Below are 16,233 nucleotides of genomic sequence, written 5' to 3'. Positions count from 1 at the left end.
TAAAACAGAGTAGGCTATACTGTTTGAGCTCGATCGCGCAGTCCATTAGTCCATTGTTATAATCACATTAACAGATTGTGTAAAAATCATTTTTTCTCAACCAGACAAAGCTAAATTCAGCCATAGCTTCTTTAACAAAAGTACAGTGGTGGTACTTTCTGATAAGAAAACCTTCTAATTAAAGATTTATTCTGTTTTTGTTGATAAAACCCCAGCATAGAGTTTGTAGGATTCCTCTGACAATAATCCTACAGCTGTAGCAGCTTAAATAAATCTCAGTTGCACACGATTCAGTACAATATAGACTTCAGAAGTTTAACACTTCTTGTTCAGCTCTATTGAATCCATGTTGGGACTTTTGTTCCCCACTACCAAGATTCAGAAACTGTCACTTGTCACCATAAAGTGGGTCCACCCATAACCCCCCTCGACTTGATGCGGAGCGTAGAGCAAAACTGTAAGGCAAGAGCGGCGATTTAAATACACAGCCGTTAACCTCTGGTGGTGTTTACAGGTCATTCTGATAATGGGGCTTTCTGGCGGTCCCTGTACGAAACTCCTACCTTTGAGGAGGACCTGGAGGCTCTGTGGAAGGAGCTGGAGCCGCTCTACCTCAATGTGCATGCCTATGTTCGAAGGGCTCTTCACAAAAAGTATGGCTCAGAGTACATCAACTTAAAGGGTCCCATTCCAGCTCATTTGTTGGGTAAGTGAAGAGCTTTTTGGTTGAAAACGCACACGTGGGAGTTTTTGCTGGCTTCATATTTTGATTGTAGGAAGGTGGACAGAGTGGAGATTAAAGTCAAGCGTGGAAAGAAAAATCCCTCTCAGGCAGAAGCTGAGGAATTCTAACACCATAGCCGCAACTCTCCTTTTATGTGGGAGCAAAACCCCCTGATATGCTGACTTTAGCTGCAGATGCCTTTGGATTTAAGACAGATTACATTTTCTTTCATGGGCATAAAGCGTGAGATTGTGTGTGACAGTTCCACAAGGTTGGGGATTGAACTGAGTCACAATCACAAATAACACCTGGGTAAACACTGACATAGCAGCATGGTTTGCTCCCTGACCTCTTAGACTTGAAATATGAAGTACTACTGTTTTCCTTCCACATTTCAGGCAACATGTGGGCACAGACCTGGTCTGGCATCATGGATTTAGTCATGCCCTATCCAGATGCCACACAAGTGGATGCCACACCAGCTATGGTGGCGCAGGTAAATGAATGCATTAAATATCTAGAACTTAAGGATAATAACAATAGTAAGTTATCTTACATATAGCTAAACAAATAGGATTGTCTTTGTGTTCCTCTGTACATTAAAGACACTATCAGATTCCCAGTGAAAATGTCAACATCAATGCAAACAACGTTTTTCATGTTCAGGGCTGGAATGCCACCAGGATGTTTCAGGAATCAGACAGATTTTTCACTTCCCTGGGTCTGCTGCCAATGCCACAAGAGTTCTGGGACAAGTCCATGCTGGAAAAGCCTTCTGACGGACGGCAGGTGGTGTGCCACGCGTCTGCATGGGATTTCTATAACCGAAAGGATTTCAGGTTGAACTCTTTTTTTTCCCTCCATCTAACAGGCTATAATGATTACTTGTCAGCACTTTTGAACATATACCCCTAAGAATAAAAAAAATAGGTTGATCTAGCTGTAGATTTTTCTTTTGCTTTAAAGGCCTTCAATTAGGACAATAGGCATTGGTCACTTACAGTATCAAGGTTGGCAAACTTTAAAAGATTTGACTTCTAAAAACAGCTACATTTTTCTAACATACCTTTTTTATTGTTTTCAGTCTGGTAGTGCAAGAGCAAGTGGGTGTGTGACCTGAGTTTTATCAATCTTTTAGGACCATATAATTGTATCCCCTCCCCCACACGTTGCTGGGCAATGCAGGTCAGCTGGCTGGAGTAGTCCTCCTAAAGTGTTTGTCCTAATTTGGGTGAAATATTTCTAGTCATGAAAAACATAATGGGTAAGAGCTTACCCATAACTCTTATTGACTATCAGCTAGTTGTCAAACCACTGGCTGCATGTCTGCAAAGAGATAGCAGCTAATTGAAACTAGAATCCCATTATTACTCTATAAACAGCAGAAAGTCAAAAATGTACATTGTTTGCAATAAGCACTAGAAGAGTGCTGCTATATTTAGCTGGTGTTTAATTTATATTATTGTTTGACTGTTTGTATTACAACCAAAACAAAAATAATTTTTAGGTTACATTAATTTAACGGTGAAAATGAATGTCATACAATTTTAGCATCTAAGGATTATGCGTTTTCATTTTGAGAGACTACAGTAGTTCTGTGGGATTATCAAGGCTATCATGCTGTGAGAATCTCAGATGGACTGCAGGACAGTGGACTTGGTGGTTTAGATAACACTGATTTCAAATATTACTGCAATGGGACAGAATTTATTTCAAATAATTAACTAATTTTTGACCACACCAAGGAACAAATTAAGGATTATTTTGAGATTCCTGTGCTTTTTGCTCCCATAGAGCTTTAAGACATACATTTAAGAAAGGTTCTTATCAGGATGTCTGGACTCAACACATTTAAACTGTAGTCATGTCCCTGCTTGTGTCTCCAGGATAAAACAGTGCACTGTCGTGACCATGGATGACCTGATCACTGTGCACCATGAAATGGGCCACGTACAGTACTTCCTGCAGTACAAAGACCGGCCCGTGTCGTTTCGTGACGGTGCCAATCCTGGCTTCCACGAAGCCATCGGAGATGTACTCGCACTGTCAGTCTCCACGCCCAAACATCTCCAGAGCATCGGCCTCCTGGACAAAGTGGAGAGTAACCACGGTGAGTGACAATAACAATAACTTATTCATCAATCTTTGTTGCAACACCGTGGTTTATCACTGAATTAAAATGTCTAACTCTTACGCAGAGAGTGACATAAACTTTTTAATGAGCATGGCGCTGGACAAAATTGCCTTCCTGCCTTTCGGTTACCTGATGGATCAGTGGAGGTGGAAGGTCTTTGATGGACGCATCCCATCATCAGAGTATAATAAAGAATGGTGGAACCTCAGGTGAAGATCTTCACAGTATAAAGTGCACCTGTTATCTTGAGGACTTATCGCATCATGGAGTTGATGACATTATAACAGTCATTTTTGTAAATGATTTGCTAAAGCTGTGGATTATTGCTTATGGCAGACTGAAGTACCAGGGTCTGTGTCCACCTGTAACCCGCACTGAGGACGACTTTGACCCAGGTGCAAAGTTCCACATCCCCGCAAACGTGCCCTACGTCCGGTAATAAACCATTTGCAAAACAAATGAGACATGTAGGAGCTGAGCACACTTAGCTTGATAGCTGATCTGACACACTCCAGCTGTACATAGATAAGAAAACAGGACTTACAACTTGTGCCTTCAGTTTCATGACAGTGCGTCTTTTCATATTTTGCAGCTACTTCGTAAGCTTCATCATCCAGTTTCAGTTCCACAAAGCTCTGTGCGATGCTGCCAATCATGTTGGGCCTCTGCACACCTGCGATATCTACCAATCCAAAGAAGCTGGGAAGCTGCTGGGGTCAGTATGCACTGAGTTTTAGCTGGAGAGGACACACAGCGCTGTGGAAATGTTGTTGCATTTTTGTCGCAGATGTTTCACATCAAACAGTTGTCAGTGTTAAAGAAATATAACTGGAGTAAGGTAGAAAAGCATTGAGGGAAAAGACAATCCAACTGACCTAACCTAGTAATTCTTCCCCCTATTTAAGTTTTATTACTTGAAGGGAAACTCACCCGCAAATCAACAGTAAACTGTTAACATGGTTGTCTTATGGTACTGTCTACATATCTTGGTCATTATTTTGACAAATTAGTGCATATTTGTTGAAATCCTGCACCGTTTATTGCTATTGGTTCAAAAGGTTTTTGGGATATTAAAGCTGATGCCAGTAGCTCTGGTGCTGTGGGGTAAATGGCAAGATGTGAAACACCAGCAACGCCACCGGAGAAAAGGCTTAAAACTAAATAATTAAGGTTTCTGAGGGGCCTAGTAAAAGTCTAAAATTTGATTACATGATCAAATCCATATTCTATCCTCTGACTCGGCTGAATTAAAACAGCTAATGCTAAGAAGAGGGGTCACAATTTCTCCACAGTGACGTAAAAGACTCATTACGAGTTATTGTCAAGAGGTGATGGTAGTTGTTTCATGCCAAGAGTTGTACAGTTAATTACTATAAGGGGGATTTGCTTATTCCTGCAGCATTATTTGTCTTTTTCACAGAACTGTGTATGTGTAAATAAGAGTAATGAAGGATATCTTCCAAACCTTTTCTTTTCCCCCTCCTGATCTCTGATTCAACGTTTTTTTTGCTTGCAGGGATGTGATGAAGCTCGGGTACAGTAAGCCGTGGCCTGAAGCCATGGCCATGATCACGGGTCAGTCCAAAATGACTGCCCAGCCGCTCATGCAGTACTTTGAACCTCTCATTAAATGGCTTGAGGAGGAGAACAACAAGAACAGCGAAGTCCGTGGATGGCCCGACTACGACTGGAAACCTTCAGGTAAGATCGAGGCATTGAGGTTTTCAGACAATTTTTAAATAACCACAAAAATATGCGTACATTTGGTGTAACAAGTGTTTCCCTGAGAAAATAAGGCCATCATAGCTACACTAAAATCTGTAATCTTGGTTTTCTACTCTACTGAAATGAAGCTACTGTGATTCTTGTTTTACTGATGGGGTTGTGCTGAAAGACTGCAAGAAACTGGCTTGACTGTTTAAACTTTTGTAAAACGTTTACACACAAGAGCTAGTTATATATGCTTGGACAAAGGAAGCACAGAACTGCTGGAGACTTTTAGAGACAATTCCAGAGGATAGATGGAGTATTCATTGTTTGGTATTCAGATGTTTTTGTCGGGGCTGTAGTGACAGTGACAGAACTGAGGTGGAAGGAACAAAGAGCATGGTTCCCTATGACATGAATAGGCCTTGACCAAACTATTTCATTATACCCCTGGCTGTAGGTTTAGGGTCATTGTCTTGCTGGAAGGGGAACCTCCAACTCAGTCTCAAGCCTTGAAGCATCTAACGGCTGTACTTCCAGATCTGTCCTGGATTTAGCTCTATCTGTCTACCTATTGTCTACCTGCCCCCTCTGAAGAAAAGCTTTCCCACAGCATGGTGCTGCCACCACCATGTTTCACTGTGAGGATGGTGAAACCATGCACCTCACTGCACGGGGAGAGAAGATCAGTTTTTGTTTTGTAGTATTTTGTATTGTTGTAGGGAAGGAATGTATTTTCCTGAATTATCAAAAAGGAGATTGGTGAATTTCATGCAAAAAGCCTGTATTAATTCATGCAAGACTTGAGAACGCTTAGCAGAATGGGACGTGTCAAAGAAGGTGTCCTGCAGCTGCTCCAGTCTAAACAAACAACACACTGGCCTTTTAAACCCTCCTGTTTTCCAGCAGTGGCCTTCACGGCCTGACTCCTTGGAGTCTCTCCGTCTTTAAGCTAAGAATAAACAGACAAACTGATTACTCAGGCAGCTGTTGTGTAAAATAGATTAAATAAATCATACAATTACATGAAGTATTAAGCCAAGGCATAAAAACTTGAATCCACAATTTCTGTGTGGGTGAAACACCTGTCAGTCAGATCCCTCTCAAACGTTTGCCATGTGGCTCCCACCAGGTGGAACCACATGGCACATTGATGGCCAGAGGAAACAAAAAACAAACAAATGAATAAAATAGGGAATAAAATAAATAATAGCAACTGTGGCATGTATCAAGCAAAGTCAGATATGATCAAATAAAGCAACACAGCTCCCGGATCATCCATGCCGCTGTGTGTTTTGCCTTTCCACCGGAACATCGCTGGAGAGAACGCCATAAAAAGATTAAACTGTCAAACCCACTAATATATTGTGGAAGTGTTCAGCAGTAAAATTCAACATCATCATCAGAATTGCTGGAGTGGTAACACCTGATAGGGCTGTGGGGAATCCTCCTTAGACACGGCTGCTGTAATCAGTTTAACAAATAGGGGATGCAGGCCATTGGCACACCCCCAGCAGGTTTATTGCGAGGAGATGATGAAGAAATGCGTAGAAGCCCCAAGAGGGCCACAAGCATGGCGAGTCTAACCAGTGTGCGTGCGCCTGACTGCCGTGGTGGCAGAAAATTTAACAATGTACTTTTAGTACATCACCAGAACAGGTCAGCTGAGGGAGTCAAATGTGAAGCTAACATGCAATCAAACCCAGGGTGGTCTGTAACATACAGCAGGGGTGCAGAAGTGAAAAGTGTTGATAATGAAAATGCAATACACCCTGTCCTGTTAATACTTCTAGCAGTAAATGTTAACCGTTGAAGCCACACATTTCTGCCCCTACCTGGAGCATTGCAAACAACGCAAATGGAGCGAGTGATTCACATGTTGTCCCTATCCAAATGCACGATCAGGAGCGGATTAACAATCGGCGAAGGGATGGACACATTTTGAGAATCAAATGCACAGAATAGAGCAAAGCGAAATTTATTTTCTGTCAATTCATGTCACCTTAACCATTCAGGGACTGGATCTGGTTGTGACATGGGTGAAGGAACACCTGTAGTTGGTGTCCTGGAGGGTGATACGATACCCCCCCCCCCACTTGGGACAGTTGGTCTTCATACTGGGTCCTGGACAGATGGAAGTGCCGCAGGAAGCAGCCGTCATCCAGAAACTCCTGGAGCAGGTGGTGATACTTGGCGAGCTGGGAGTGTCTCTGGATGATCTGATGGACCCAGGGACGCCGGCGGCGACGTGGATTTTTGGCTTTCCACATTATATACAGCAATGTGACCCGCTGTGTAAAATAGAGCTCCGCCATGTTGAGTTAAACAGACAATGGGCAGAAAGACGCTCTTCCTGTTTGAAGACACAACGAAGTAAGCTGGCTGAAATTTCAACAGCGTTGTCCGTGCAAATTGTTTGTGCGAGAGACGGAATGTCAAGCGACCAACAACGAATAATTCACGTTGTTTGCGTACGATGTGAAAGTAGCATTAAGCTACAGAATGCAGAGAACATTTCAAAATGGGGTAAATAACGTATCACAATCCTTGTTGGTACAATAAAAAGAAAAGCGATAATAAAACGTACAATAATTTCTCCTATTATTGCACATCTTCAGAGTTTGGGCCTTTGATGTTTTCCTCCTCAGTTGATTTCAAATGGTCGTATTCCCATAGTTTTGGAGTGCCCAGTCAGAATTTATACAGGTCTAGTTTGTTTAATTTGGAGGTGTAAGAAGGATTTTCTCATTATTTATTTATGGTGCATTTCCCCAAAGCTGTTACCTTTTATTATTATTCATAATTTATTAATACGGCTGACATGTGCCCTCTGTTTTATTCAGTCATACCGATTTGATTGGAAAAAATATATATTTCAGCATTCAAGCTAAACTTTCTGTATAAATGTATTACAAGCATTACATCAGACAGATTTAATTTTAAATTTCATATTCATAATACTCAAGTAGTGTGGACCTCAGCAGCTGGCAATTTGAATTGTGTCAAATTGTCATTGTCTTCTTACATATTATTGGCTTAAATTATGTACTATTCTTGGACAAAGGATTATTTCCTGGGATTTTTTATTTATTTCCAGTTTTAAATCTTAGTGGTCATGTACAGTTTTTTTTTTTTAAAATTGAGGCGTATAGTTTCTCCTGTTAAATAGTTGCTTGGGAACAAAAAGGAGGTGGGTGTTGCTGTGGTAAATTGTTCATTTAAAACAGTTTTTATCTCAAAGCATAAAGCAAATAGCTGTAAATGGTTTAGAATGGTTTTTCAGTCCAAGATTTAGCCTTTAAAACGTCAGAACGATTCATTGTAGAATGATTGAGTAACATTTCCTTTATTTATTTCAAATAAATGAGCAAAGTTCACTGCTATGAATTTCAGACAAATATCTAATTTTCAGAAATTCTGGTTATTAACTATAATTGTCTTAGTTTAATTAAAAACATAAATTTTGTCATCATGCACGTTTACCTATTAATTAGTAGAACATTATCTTGCATAAAGATGAGTACATCTAAGTTTCTAGCAATTTGTCATACAATTGTAATGGATAATTTTTTTTTCAATTGAGCTCAATTATTATTTCTTGCTAAACATATAATCACGACTCAGGTTTTTCATTGAAGGTATATTTATTATTTTCATCATATGTAGCAATTCAAATGGCGTGTTATGATAAGGGACACTGAAATTACACTATTATCTTTTCCGAAATGTTAGATAAGCACATTCTTTTAGTGCAATTAGCAAGTCCCGCTTCTCTGTTTTTTTCCCCCAACGGTCCTGACTTAGGAAGGAGAGAGGTGGGTGTAGCTGGAAACTTAGGGTGGATATAAACCAGTGGGTGGGGGGAACACGGCGGAGCGGAACCAACTTCTGACAGGCAGGCTGTGGGTGGCCTGTGGGTTGCACTTTAGTGCAGCTGAGCTTGTATAACAGTTAACCCCTTATGTATCTCAGCCAAGCAACATGATAGCGCCTGAAAAGCCAAAGTTTTAATCAATGCGGGGTTAGCAAGCTTTATTATAAAGATGAATCAGTTATTTATGCAACATGTAAGCAAATGTTCATGCAACATGTAATGAGTACAAAGACAAAGACACAGACAGACACAAACAATGGTCAAAATATAACATTTGTTCAAACTATAATTATCAAATTTTAGAAATTATTAATAGAAGCTTCAAAATTTCAAAGGCAATATCATTTTTAACAACATGTTTTATCAGCAACATATCTTTCTATGATTAACGCTCTATTGATCTGCTTCTCATGACATTTACAAATCTCAAACATAATTTAGGATCATAGCGACAGGTTTCTCTTTCATGAATCCACGTTTTCTGCTGCTGAAACTCTTTGCCAATTCTTCATAATTAAAGCCCGTGGTATTGAAGATTCCTGTTATAATTTTCAACAATGCAGTTTTAACAAATAAATTTCGCTATCACAGCTGTGGTTGAGAATTTCTCTGCTCAGTTCTAATGCAATAAATTATTTTACCGCTTGGATGCGTGAGTGACAGGACCCAACAACTCTTCCATAAGTGGGTCGAATTAATGTGTTTTTTTTTTTACGCTTTTCTCGCTCATTGTAGTTAAAGATAATCATTGGAAATATATTATGTGTTATAATTGCCCACACAATAATTATTTCATCATTTGAGATTACTTTTTATAACACTAAAACAGTCTGAAAGCAATAACAGCAATAGAACCGATATTCATTTAGTTTAGAATGTGAGAGAGACACATTGTGTGTGTCCAGCTGTCTTCACCTGTCTTGCCCTCGCGGTGTGCATTTTTGGCCGACTTGTTTGTACCTGTGTCATTGCACACATGTACATTACATTTCCCACACCAATCGCTGACGTTACGGTCTTTGTAACTTGGGCAGATCTGTCAGCTCTTTCTCTTTTGTTGACTCTGTTTCTGTCTTCCCTGTGGCTGTGGCTACACAACACTCATGTATGACAGAAAGCGACACGCTACACAGAGTAATGTTAGCTAGCTCAGTTAGCCAGCCAGTTCAGTAAACTACACAATAGACACATTTAAATGGTAGGTGATAATAAATAGTCACACAATGGTGATAAATCACACACAAACACCCCCACACATGCAACACATACAGTAAGATTAGCTAGCTTACTCATGTAGCAAGTGCTAATCTTTTACTAACTCTTTTACACTGGTCCACATATCGCCGTCAGTAACAAGTGATCCAAATTAAATATTTTCATGACATTCCATAGAAAATGACCGTGGGTCCTTTTTGACCCACTTATGGAAGCATGAGTGTAGTAATACAAAAAAAAAAAAAATAATTAAAATACATGAGACTTAACTTAAAATGTTAGATGGTATGATACTGATGAATATTTTGAGGAATAGCTGGAATGTGAAATTATAACTTTTTGTTAAAAAACATGGCAAGAAAAACACCTAGCCGGGTCATATTAGACCCAACTATGCATCTAAGTGTTAAGCTAGCATTGACATTTTATGGTATACCCAAGCACTAACACAAAAATCTGCTGTGTTAAAAGTTCCATGTGTAATTCCTAGCTCAATTTAAGTCCAAAATACTCATTTAAAGGGAAAGAAATAATGATATGTAAAAAACAGACAAACATACTTAGATAGGTTTCATCAAGTCAACGCTATTAAAGATTCTTCTAATAACCCATTGTTGGCCTAGATTGTTCTTTTAATAGATTCAGTATTCTTTTTAATGTTTCCTCTTCCAATTTAATTGCATAACTATACTGATTAATTATCTTTATGAATTTATCTTCTCTGGCTCACAGATCACAGTTTGAACATTGATGCTATTTCTGCATTGACTGAAGAATGGAGTAAATGACTTTATTGTCCTCAGATTTAAGAGTGTATTATATTCAGCCATAGACAACAAGCAGATTCAGGATAATCATTAATGCCCTTAAGAACTTGTTTGCTTTAGTTTTAGCCCAGAGTCCACAGGGAACTTTGAACAATATAGACGGAGAAAATCGGCTACGTTTCAAAATGAAAGAACACCTTAACTTAAGGAATTTGTTCAATATGATTCTTTTGCTCATTATTTTAAAAGGTTTTCAACTGTTGAGGCATTAGAGGAAGACGCAAGTGCTGCAGTGTTTACATTCCAATGCAGCACAGAAGCTGCTTTTTAGAGCAGGACTGAGATTTTTGGTAATCTTTGTAAGGACTGAGATGTTAGCGTTACAGCGTAAACCAGCGGATCGCGTACAATCCAGAATCCAGAGGGGGACCCCACTGACCTGAGCTCTGCCAGTCACTGCTGTGGAAATGGAGAACTTTGCATGTCATACTGCACCTGACTGTCAGACTATGTGGGGACCTTTGTTTTTTAGCTGGACTAGTCTAAGTTAAAATGAGAGGCCTTCCCATAAAATTATGGGGCATAGTTCTGACAGCAAGAAACAGTGCTTGAAAGGAGGAACATTCAGATGTGACTACACATGCAACAGGCTTGCAAATACCTCCTTCAGGGGTAGTCCTGCCAAAAGTAGAAACTACATTAGACCCTGTGGTCCATGTCAGTCAAGTCCAGCAGCCATTTACTTTACTGCAAATCCTTTGTCTTTTTTAGTCTCCTGCCTCAATGTTGCACAAAGTCAGTCCACAGCTTTCAACTATTTTTGGGGAAACAGACTCCATCATGCTGAGTCTGCCAAAATGTCTACCCCGGTCCAATTAATGGAATAACACATTGTTGATTTTGTGGTCACATAAACATAACTCTTCTAGAAATGTAGAAGCGGTTAGCTCTTTAAACAGTAAAGTTACAATAGGATACCAAAATGGCAAGCTGTCCCTGCCAATTTTCTTTTATAGGTTTCATTGCATCCTACCATGAGCTGATACTATAAGTCCTGGCCAATAACTAACAATAAATTTGAGGAAGTTTTGTCTTAATGTACTACAGTTGCGTAGGTGGCACAGGTTACAGCTGCACACCTTCCTCAGACAGCCAGAGCATGTATCAATTGGCTACAGAGCATGGAGAGAGTTTATACCCATCTATTTGATTCTAATCCTATTTCTGTTAAATGCCAAAAAGGTGTTTCAATTTTCAACAAATGTATTATGTTTAGACAGCTAGATAAAGACATCCATCTGTTAAAAGTCTGAACACTTTTCTGGCATTTAACAGAGATGTAATTAGAAGTACTCCAAGTATTTGTGAGCTAATAAATAAATAAATAAATAAATAAATAATCAAAGATGTCAGCTACTGTTACTCCATCAATTACAAATCGAGTAACAGATTACAAATTCTGGAAGGCTCAACAGCAGAGTCGGTTTCCGTGAAAAATAGTGGAAAGCTGTGGGCTGACTTTATCCAACATTGGTGCAGAAAGACTTAAAAAGACAAAGATCACTAATCATAATCTTAAAGGAGCAATAAGCAATATTTCACCACTAGGTGGTTCTTCAGCACTGTCTGAAGACCAAAACAAGATGTATGACAAACTGCGGCTCTCTACCTCCACTATAACTGCCACCTGGCCCCACCTTTCCCTTCTCAAATATTCATGCACATATTTGTAAAGGACAAAAATACAGCAAAACAGCCTCACCTTTCAGAGGAACATGTGTAGTGAAGAAGAAAGTAACTCATAACTTTATAGTGCTGTTAGCAAGAGAACATTTTGATCTGCTGGGGTGCTCTCCTCCGTGTTGCTCCAAGCCTGCACTGCTCTGATGGTGGTATTTTAGGGCAGGGAGGGGCTAAGTCCCGAGTGGCAGCTGTTCACATGCACCTACATGCACACATGGCCGGCCAGGCTATGTAAACAAGAGACTGGAGAACAACATAGAGCGATATGGTGTGACATCATACCATAAATACTACTTTTAGTTCTTCACGTCACTATCTTTTAGTTATTTCTATCTAAAATAATGACATTTCTCTTATTGCTCCTTTAGGGATATGTAACTTAAAACAGTGGAGTAGATAGGGGACACAGATTCTGGCAGCGGAAAATGAAATAAGAAACCTGAAGTTAGAACAGACTCTGTGTTAGAAATTATGGTGATGATAGGAGGACTTCCAGCCTCCAGGACTGCTCCAAAGACAAATGTCAAAATAACATTAGACAGATGCAAAAAGCTGGTCGGCACTTATGAAATGGGGCTCAGTGCTTTCAAATCAGTAAAACTTTTAACATTCATCATTGTTAGGTCAATGATTAAGTGAATGTATGAAATTCTCTTTAAATCTAGATCTGGCAAAGTTAAGAATGATTTTGAGTGTAGCTTTATTCAGTGTTTATTTGACCACATTTGGGATCTGTTAGATATATGATACATTATCCAGAAACGTGTTTTACAGAGAGCTGTTTTTGTTGAGAACGTGCCACATTGAGCGTTAATGTTTATATCAACTGAGTTGCAATGATCACATGCCTTCCCATGTGAGAATAGTTTGTGTAATTTTCTCTGCTTCTGTCCTATTATCCCAGTACCTTCTGAATCTTTGAACAATAGTTGGATATCCCCATAAAATTTAAAAGTGGTTCACGTATCGACTAAGAGTCAGAGACTTCTGGTGCTGTACTGTGGAACCAGGCTCCCATCTGAGCCAGATATTACATCTAAGAATCACGTTAGTGTTGGGTGGGTTTGAGATTGGACTGGATCGGCCCTGGGTACGGAATAAAAAAAAATCACTTCACTAAACAAGCAAAGCATTTTCAAATTTGTCCTTATGAATTAATACTCAAAGTCTATATGAACAGGTCATCCCTGCTAAAACCAGCAGTTGTAAAGCACCAGACTGTGGACCTGAAAATTCAGCCAGACCTAGAAAGCGTCTTAAAGGGCTTATTCTAGCAAGGAAACTGGCGGGAGTCAGTAACTCTGCAGGAATGAGCAGGAACCTCTGAAACGGAAGCGAACAGATAAGTGGCTGATAAAGAGTCAGGATTGTCAGAAAGATCCCCAGAATCCGGACTGGGGATCCTGTTGATTTGTTCCTTCACTCTGCAGAGAGGCCAGTGAGAACCGTCAGTAAAAAAAAGTGAATACACAGCAGGCGGAAACTTGGCAGCGAAGAGAGCAGGCTCTAATCACTGCAGCGGTGTCTGACAGAGTGACAGAGGACAGTCCAAAATCCAAGGCTCAGGCATGGGGTCCTACATGTGGAGGCAGAAGTAAGCTTCCAAGTCCAGATGCTGGTCACGGCTCGAAAGTCGGAGCTCAGAAAAAAAGCCGTTGTCCAGAAATCCGAATCTCGGTAGAGATCAGGCAGGGGCAAGGCAAGGGCGGGAAACCTAGGGCACAGAAACAAGGTCGTAATATGGAGATCAGGCAAAGAAGAGGAAGAAATGCTGGACGTCTACAAGCAGCAGCTTTTGTTAATCTGGCAGAGAATTGTGGAAAGAAAATTGTTTAAATAGTGCAGCTAGAATTGAATGGTTTCTTCTTAACAGGAGCTCCAAGTCTCTGGATTCTGACTGGCAGAAGGACAAACCACACAGAATGCCAAATCTATCCCAAACTTCTCCAGTGGAGAATCTACTGCTGAGATTGCCATAAAATTACTTATTTCTGTTTCTTATTGCTTCCTGTCTTTGCCTTTCAGATCCTGGCACTGAAATCATTGATAGTAAAGTTGAGTTCCTGGGACTGAAGGTGGACCAGGAGGCTGCCAAAGTTGGCCAGTGGCTGCTGCTGTCAATCAGCCTGGCTTTCTTGGTGGTCATCATCCAGCTCGCCTACAAGTACAGGAAGTCAAAGCGTGGAAAGTCCCCGTCGATGATGGAGCTCAAGCAAAAGGACTGAAGATGAATTTATTGTAGCTATCACAAAGCCAACCTCAATGTGAACAACTACAAAATGTCAGAGCACATTTGCTGTTGTACAGTTCACGATCGTCATTTTGATTCTTTTCACACTGAAAGGTGACTCTGAATGTCAGAAATCCCAAAAGAGTAAAGAAACGATGTTTTGCCAGTTCATACGAAGAAATAATGTTAAAATTTCCTATCTGAATGCAACATTTAGAAAACATATTTACCAATGGTTTTAAATGCACGTAATAATATAGGAATGTTTTACTGTTATATGGTGTATTAGGTATAAATGTTCTTTATCTTTGATCTTAAACACATTTATTTCAAAGTAGTTCTGTAATAGCTAAAATAAGATAAAGTTTAACAGCTTCATTCAAAATGAATAAGTTTCAATATTTCTGAGAGTTTTATAAGTGTATAAACCGGAACTGGACAGGATTTTCTTTAATTACGTTTTGTAATATTCAAATTGTGTAATTTAGTCTTTAAATGTTATTGATACACTCAAAAGACATTTATAATATAGATAATAAAAATAAATATAGAAATGTATATATAAAAACTGTACATCTTTAAACGCTGTCTGTAAACAGATTAAAACATAATTACCTGAATCTTTTATGATATTTCTGGTGTAGTTTCTCACACAGATATCTAATGAAATACACTGATTGGACTGAGTGTATATTCACTTATGTATTAGCTTTCCTTTTATTTTTCAAAACCTGTGGTTTATATTTTTTAAACAAAATGTTTAATTGAAGTTATCTCTATCCCCCCCCTTTTTTTTAGATAACTCTTTCATTTTAAGAATAGAACTGCCTTAAATAAAATCTAAAAAAAAAAAAAAAAATCTCCACTGGAACTTGTTTAATTTGACATTGTAAAAATTTCTGCTTGGTCTCCTATTGTACATTTACTGTATACACTTAGATTCATTTTATTGTTGCCTGCCAGTGCAAAAACACAAATTGTAATTTATTTGTAATATTTAAGTTTAAAATGTTTTTAAAATGAATTTCGTTCATTGTGTAAAAATGTTTTAATATCTCATTCATTTCCTTTGCATTTCTGTAATAAAGAGATTCAATTCTGTTTCGGCTGCTTGAATCAGAAAGAACCTGATCATGAGTTTGTTAAAAACATTTTAATTAAACTGGATCTCCACAGTACAAAATAAGCGAGGCACAGCAGACATCAGACGTTTTGCATTCGTTTCAGACCTCCTCCTCCTGCTCAAAAAAGAAAAGAAAAAGAAGGATACAGCATAGAGTAGAATGGCTCTCCTAAATTCACAACCCCATGGTAAAATAAGGTTTCTGCAACATAAAAAATGGGAACATGATAAATCATTTCAAGACTTTTTACTCCTGGTTACATAAGTGTGTACAAAATTAGACCAGTAATGTTTTATGCACGGTTTCATCCAATTTCACTCCCCTCTATTATACCTTATAGTAAATAAAGAACAAATAAACTTCAGCTTCCCGCTGGAATATTTACTCATTCTTTTCTTTTAGATCAATCTACAGATCTTTGTACAAAGGCATCAGTCTGAATAAGTGACCACATTTCTCCTAAAAAAGACATCCAGATATGGCTAAAAGCTCTCAAAATCATGTAGGCACATGTTTCATAGCATTATGAAATTAAACGTCAAACCTTTGACCACAATTTGAATAGGTATGTTTGGCACAAAGAACACCACACAGAGTGGAATACGGTGGTAGTAGTATCATGTTCTGCGTCAGATTCTCTTTACATGGAACAAGAGTTCTTATCAAGGTGGAGAAAATTATGAACACATGCAAACATCAGACAGGTGAGACCCAA

General features: G+C 39.1%; 1 protein-coding gene across 2 annotated transcripts in view; it reads left to right on the top strand.

Annotated features, from left to right (window-relative positions):
• LOC105935626 (angiotensin-converting enzyme) overlaps positions 1 to 15,495 on the top strand; it is a 35,247-nt gene extending 19,752 nt beyond the window's left edge. For both annotated transcript variants that reach the window (XM_012876139.3, XM_036142432.1), the window contains 9 exons: positions 515 to 706; positions 1,123 to 1,220; positions 1,391 to 1,563; positions 2,611 to 2,834; positions 2,923 to 3,067; positions 3,195 to 3,293; positions 3,451 to 3,573; positions 4,375 to 4,559; positions 14,190 to 15,495. In XM_012876139.3, coding sequence (XP_012731593.2) covers positions 515 to 706; positions 1,123 to 1,220; positions 1,391 to 1,563; positions 2,611 to 2,834; positions 2,923 to 3,067; positions 3,195 to 3,293; positions 3,451 to 3,573; positions 4,375 to 4,559; positions 14,190 to 14,389 — 1,439 coding nt within the window. In that variant the 3' untranslated portion in view covers positions 14,390 to 15,495. The remainder of the gene's footprint in view (positions 1 to 514; positions 707 to 1,122; positions 1,221 to 1,390; positions 1,564 to 2,610; positions 2,835 to 2,922; positions 3,068 to 3,194; positions 3,294 to 3,450; positions 3,574 to 4,374; positions 4,560 to 14,189) is intronic.
• The last annotated feature ends 738 nt before the right edge of the window (positions 15,496 to 16,233 follow it).

This window comes from Fundulus heteroclitus, chromosome 10 (assembly GCF_011125445.2).
Source record: "Fundulus heteroclitus isolate FHET01 chromosome 10, MU-UCD_Fhet_4.1, whole genome shotgun sequence".
NCBI classification, from domain to species: domain Eukaryota; kingdom Metazoa; phylum Chordata; class Actinopteri; order Cyprinodontiformes; family Fundulidae; genus Fundulus; species Fundulus heteroclitus.
The sequence above is the reverse complement of the archived record's forward strand: the minus strand, read 5'-3'. Positions and strand labels throughout refer to the sequence as shown.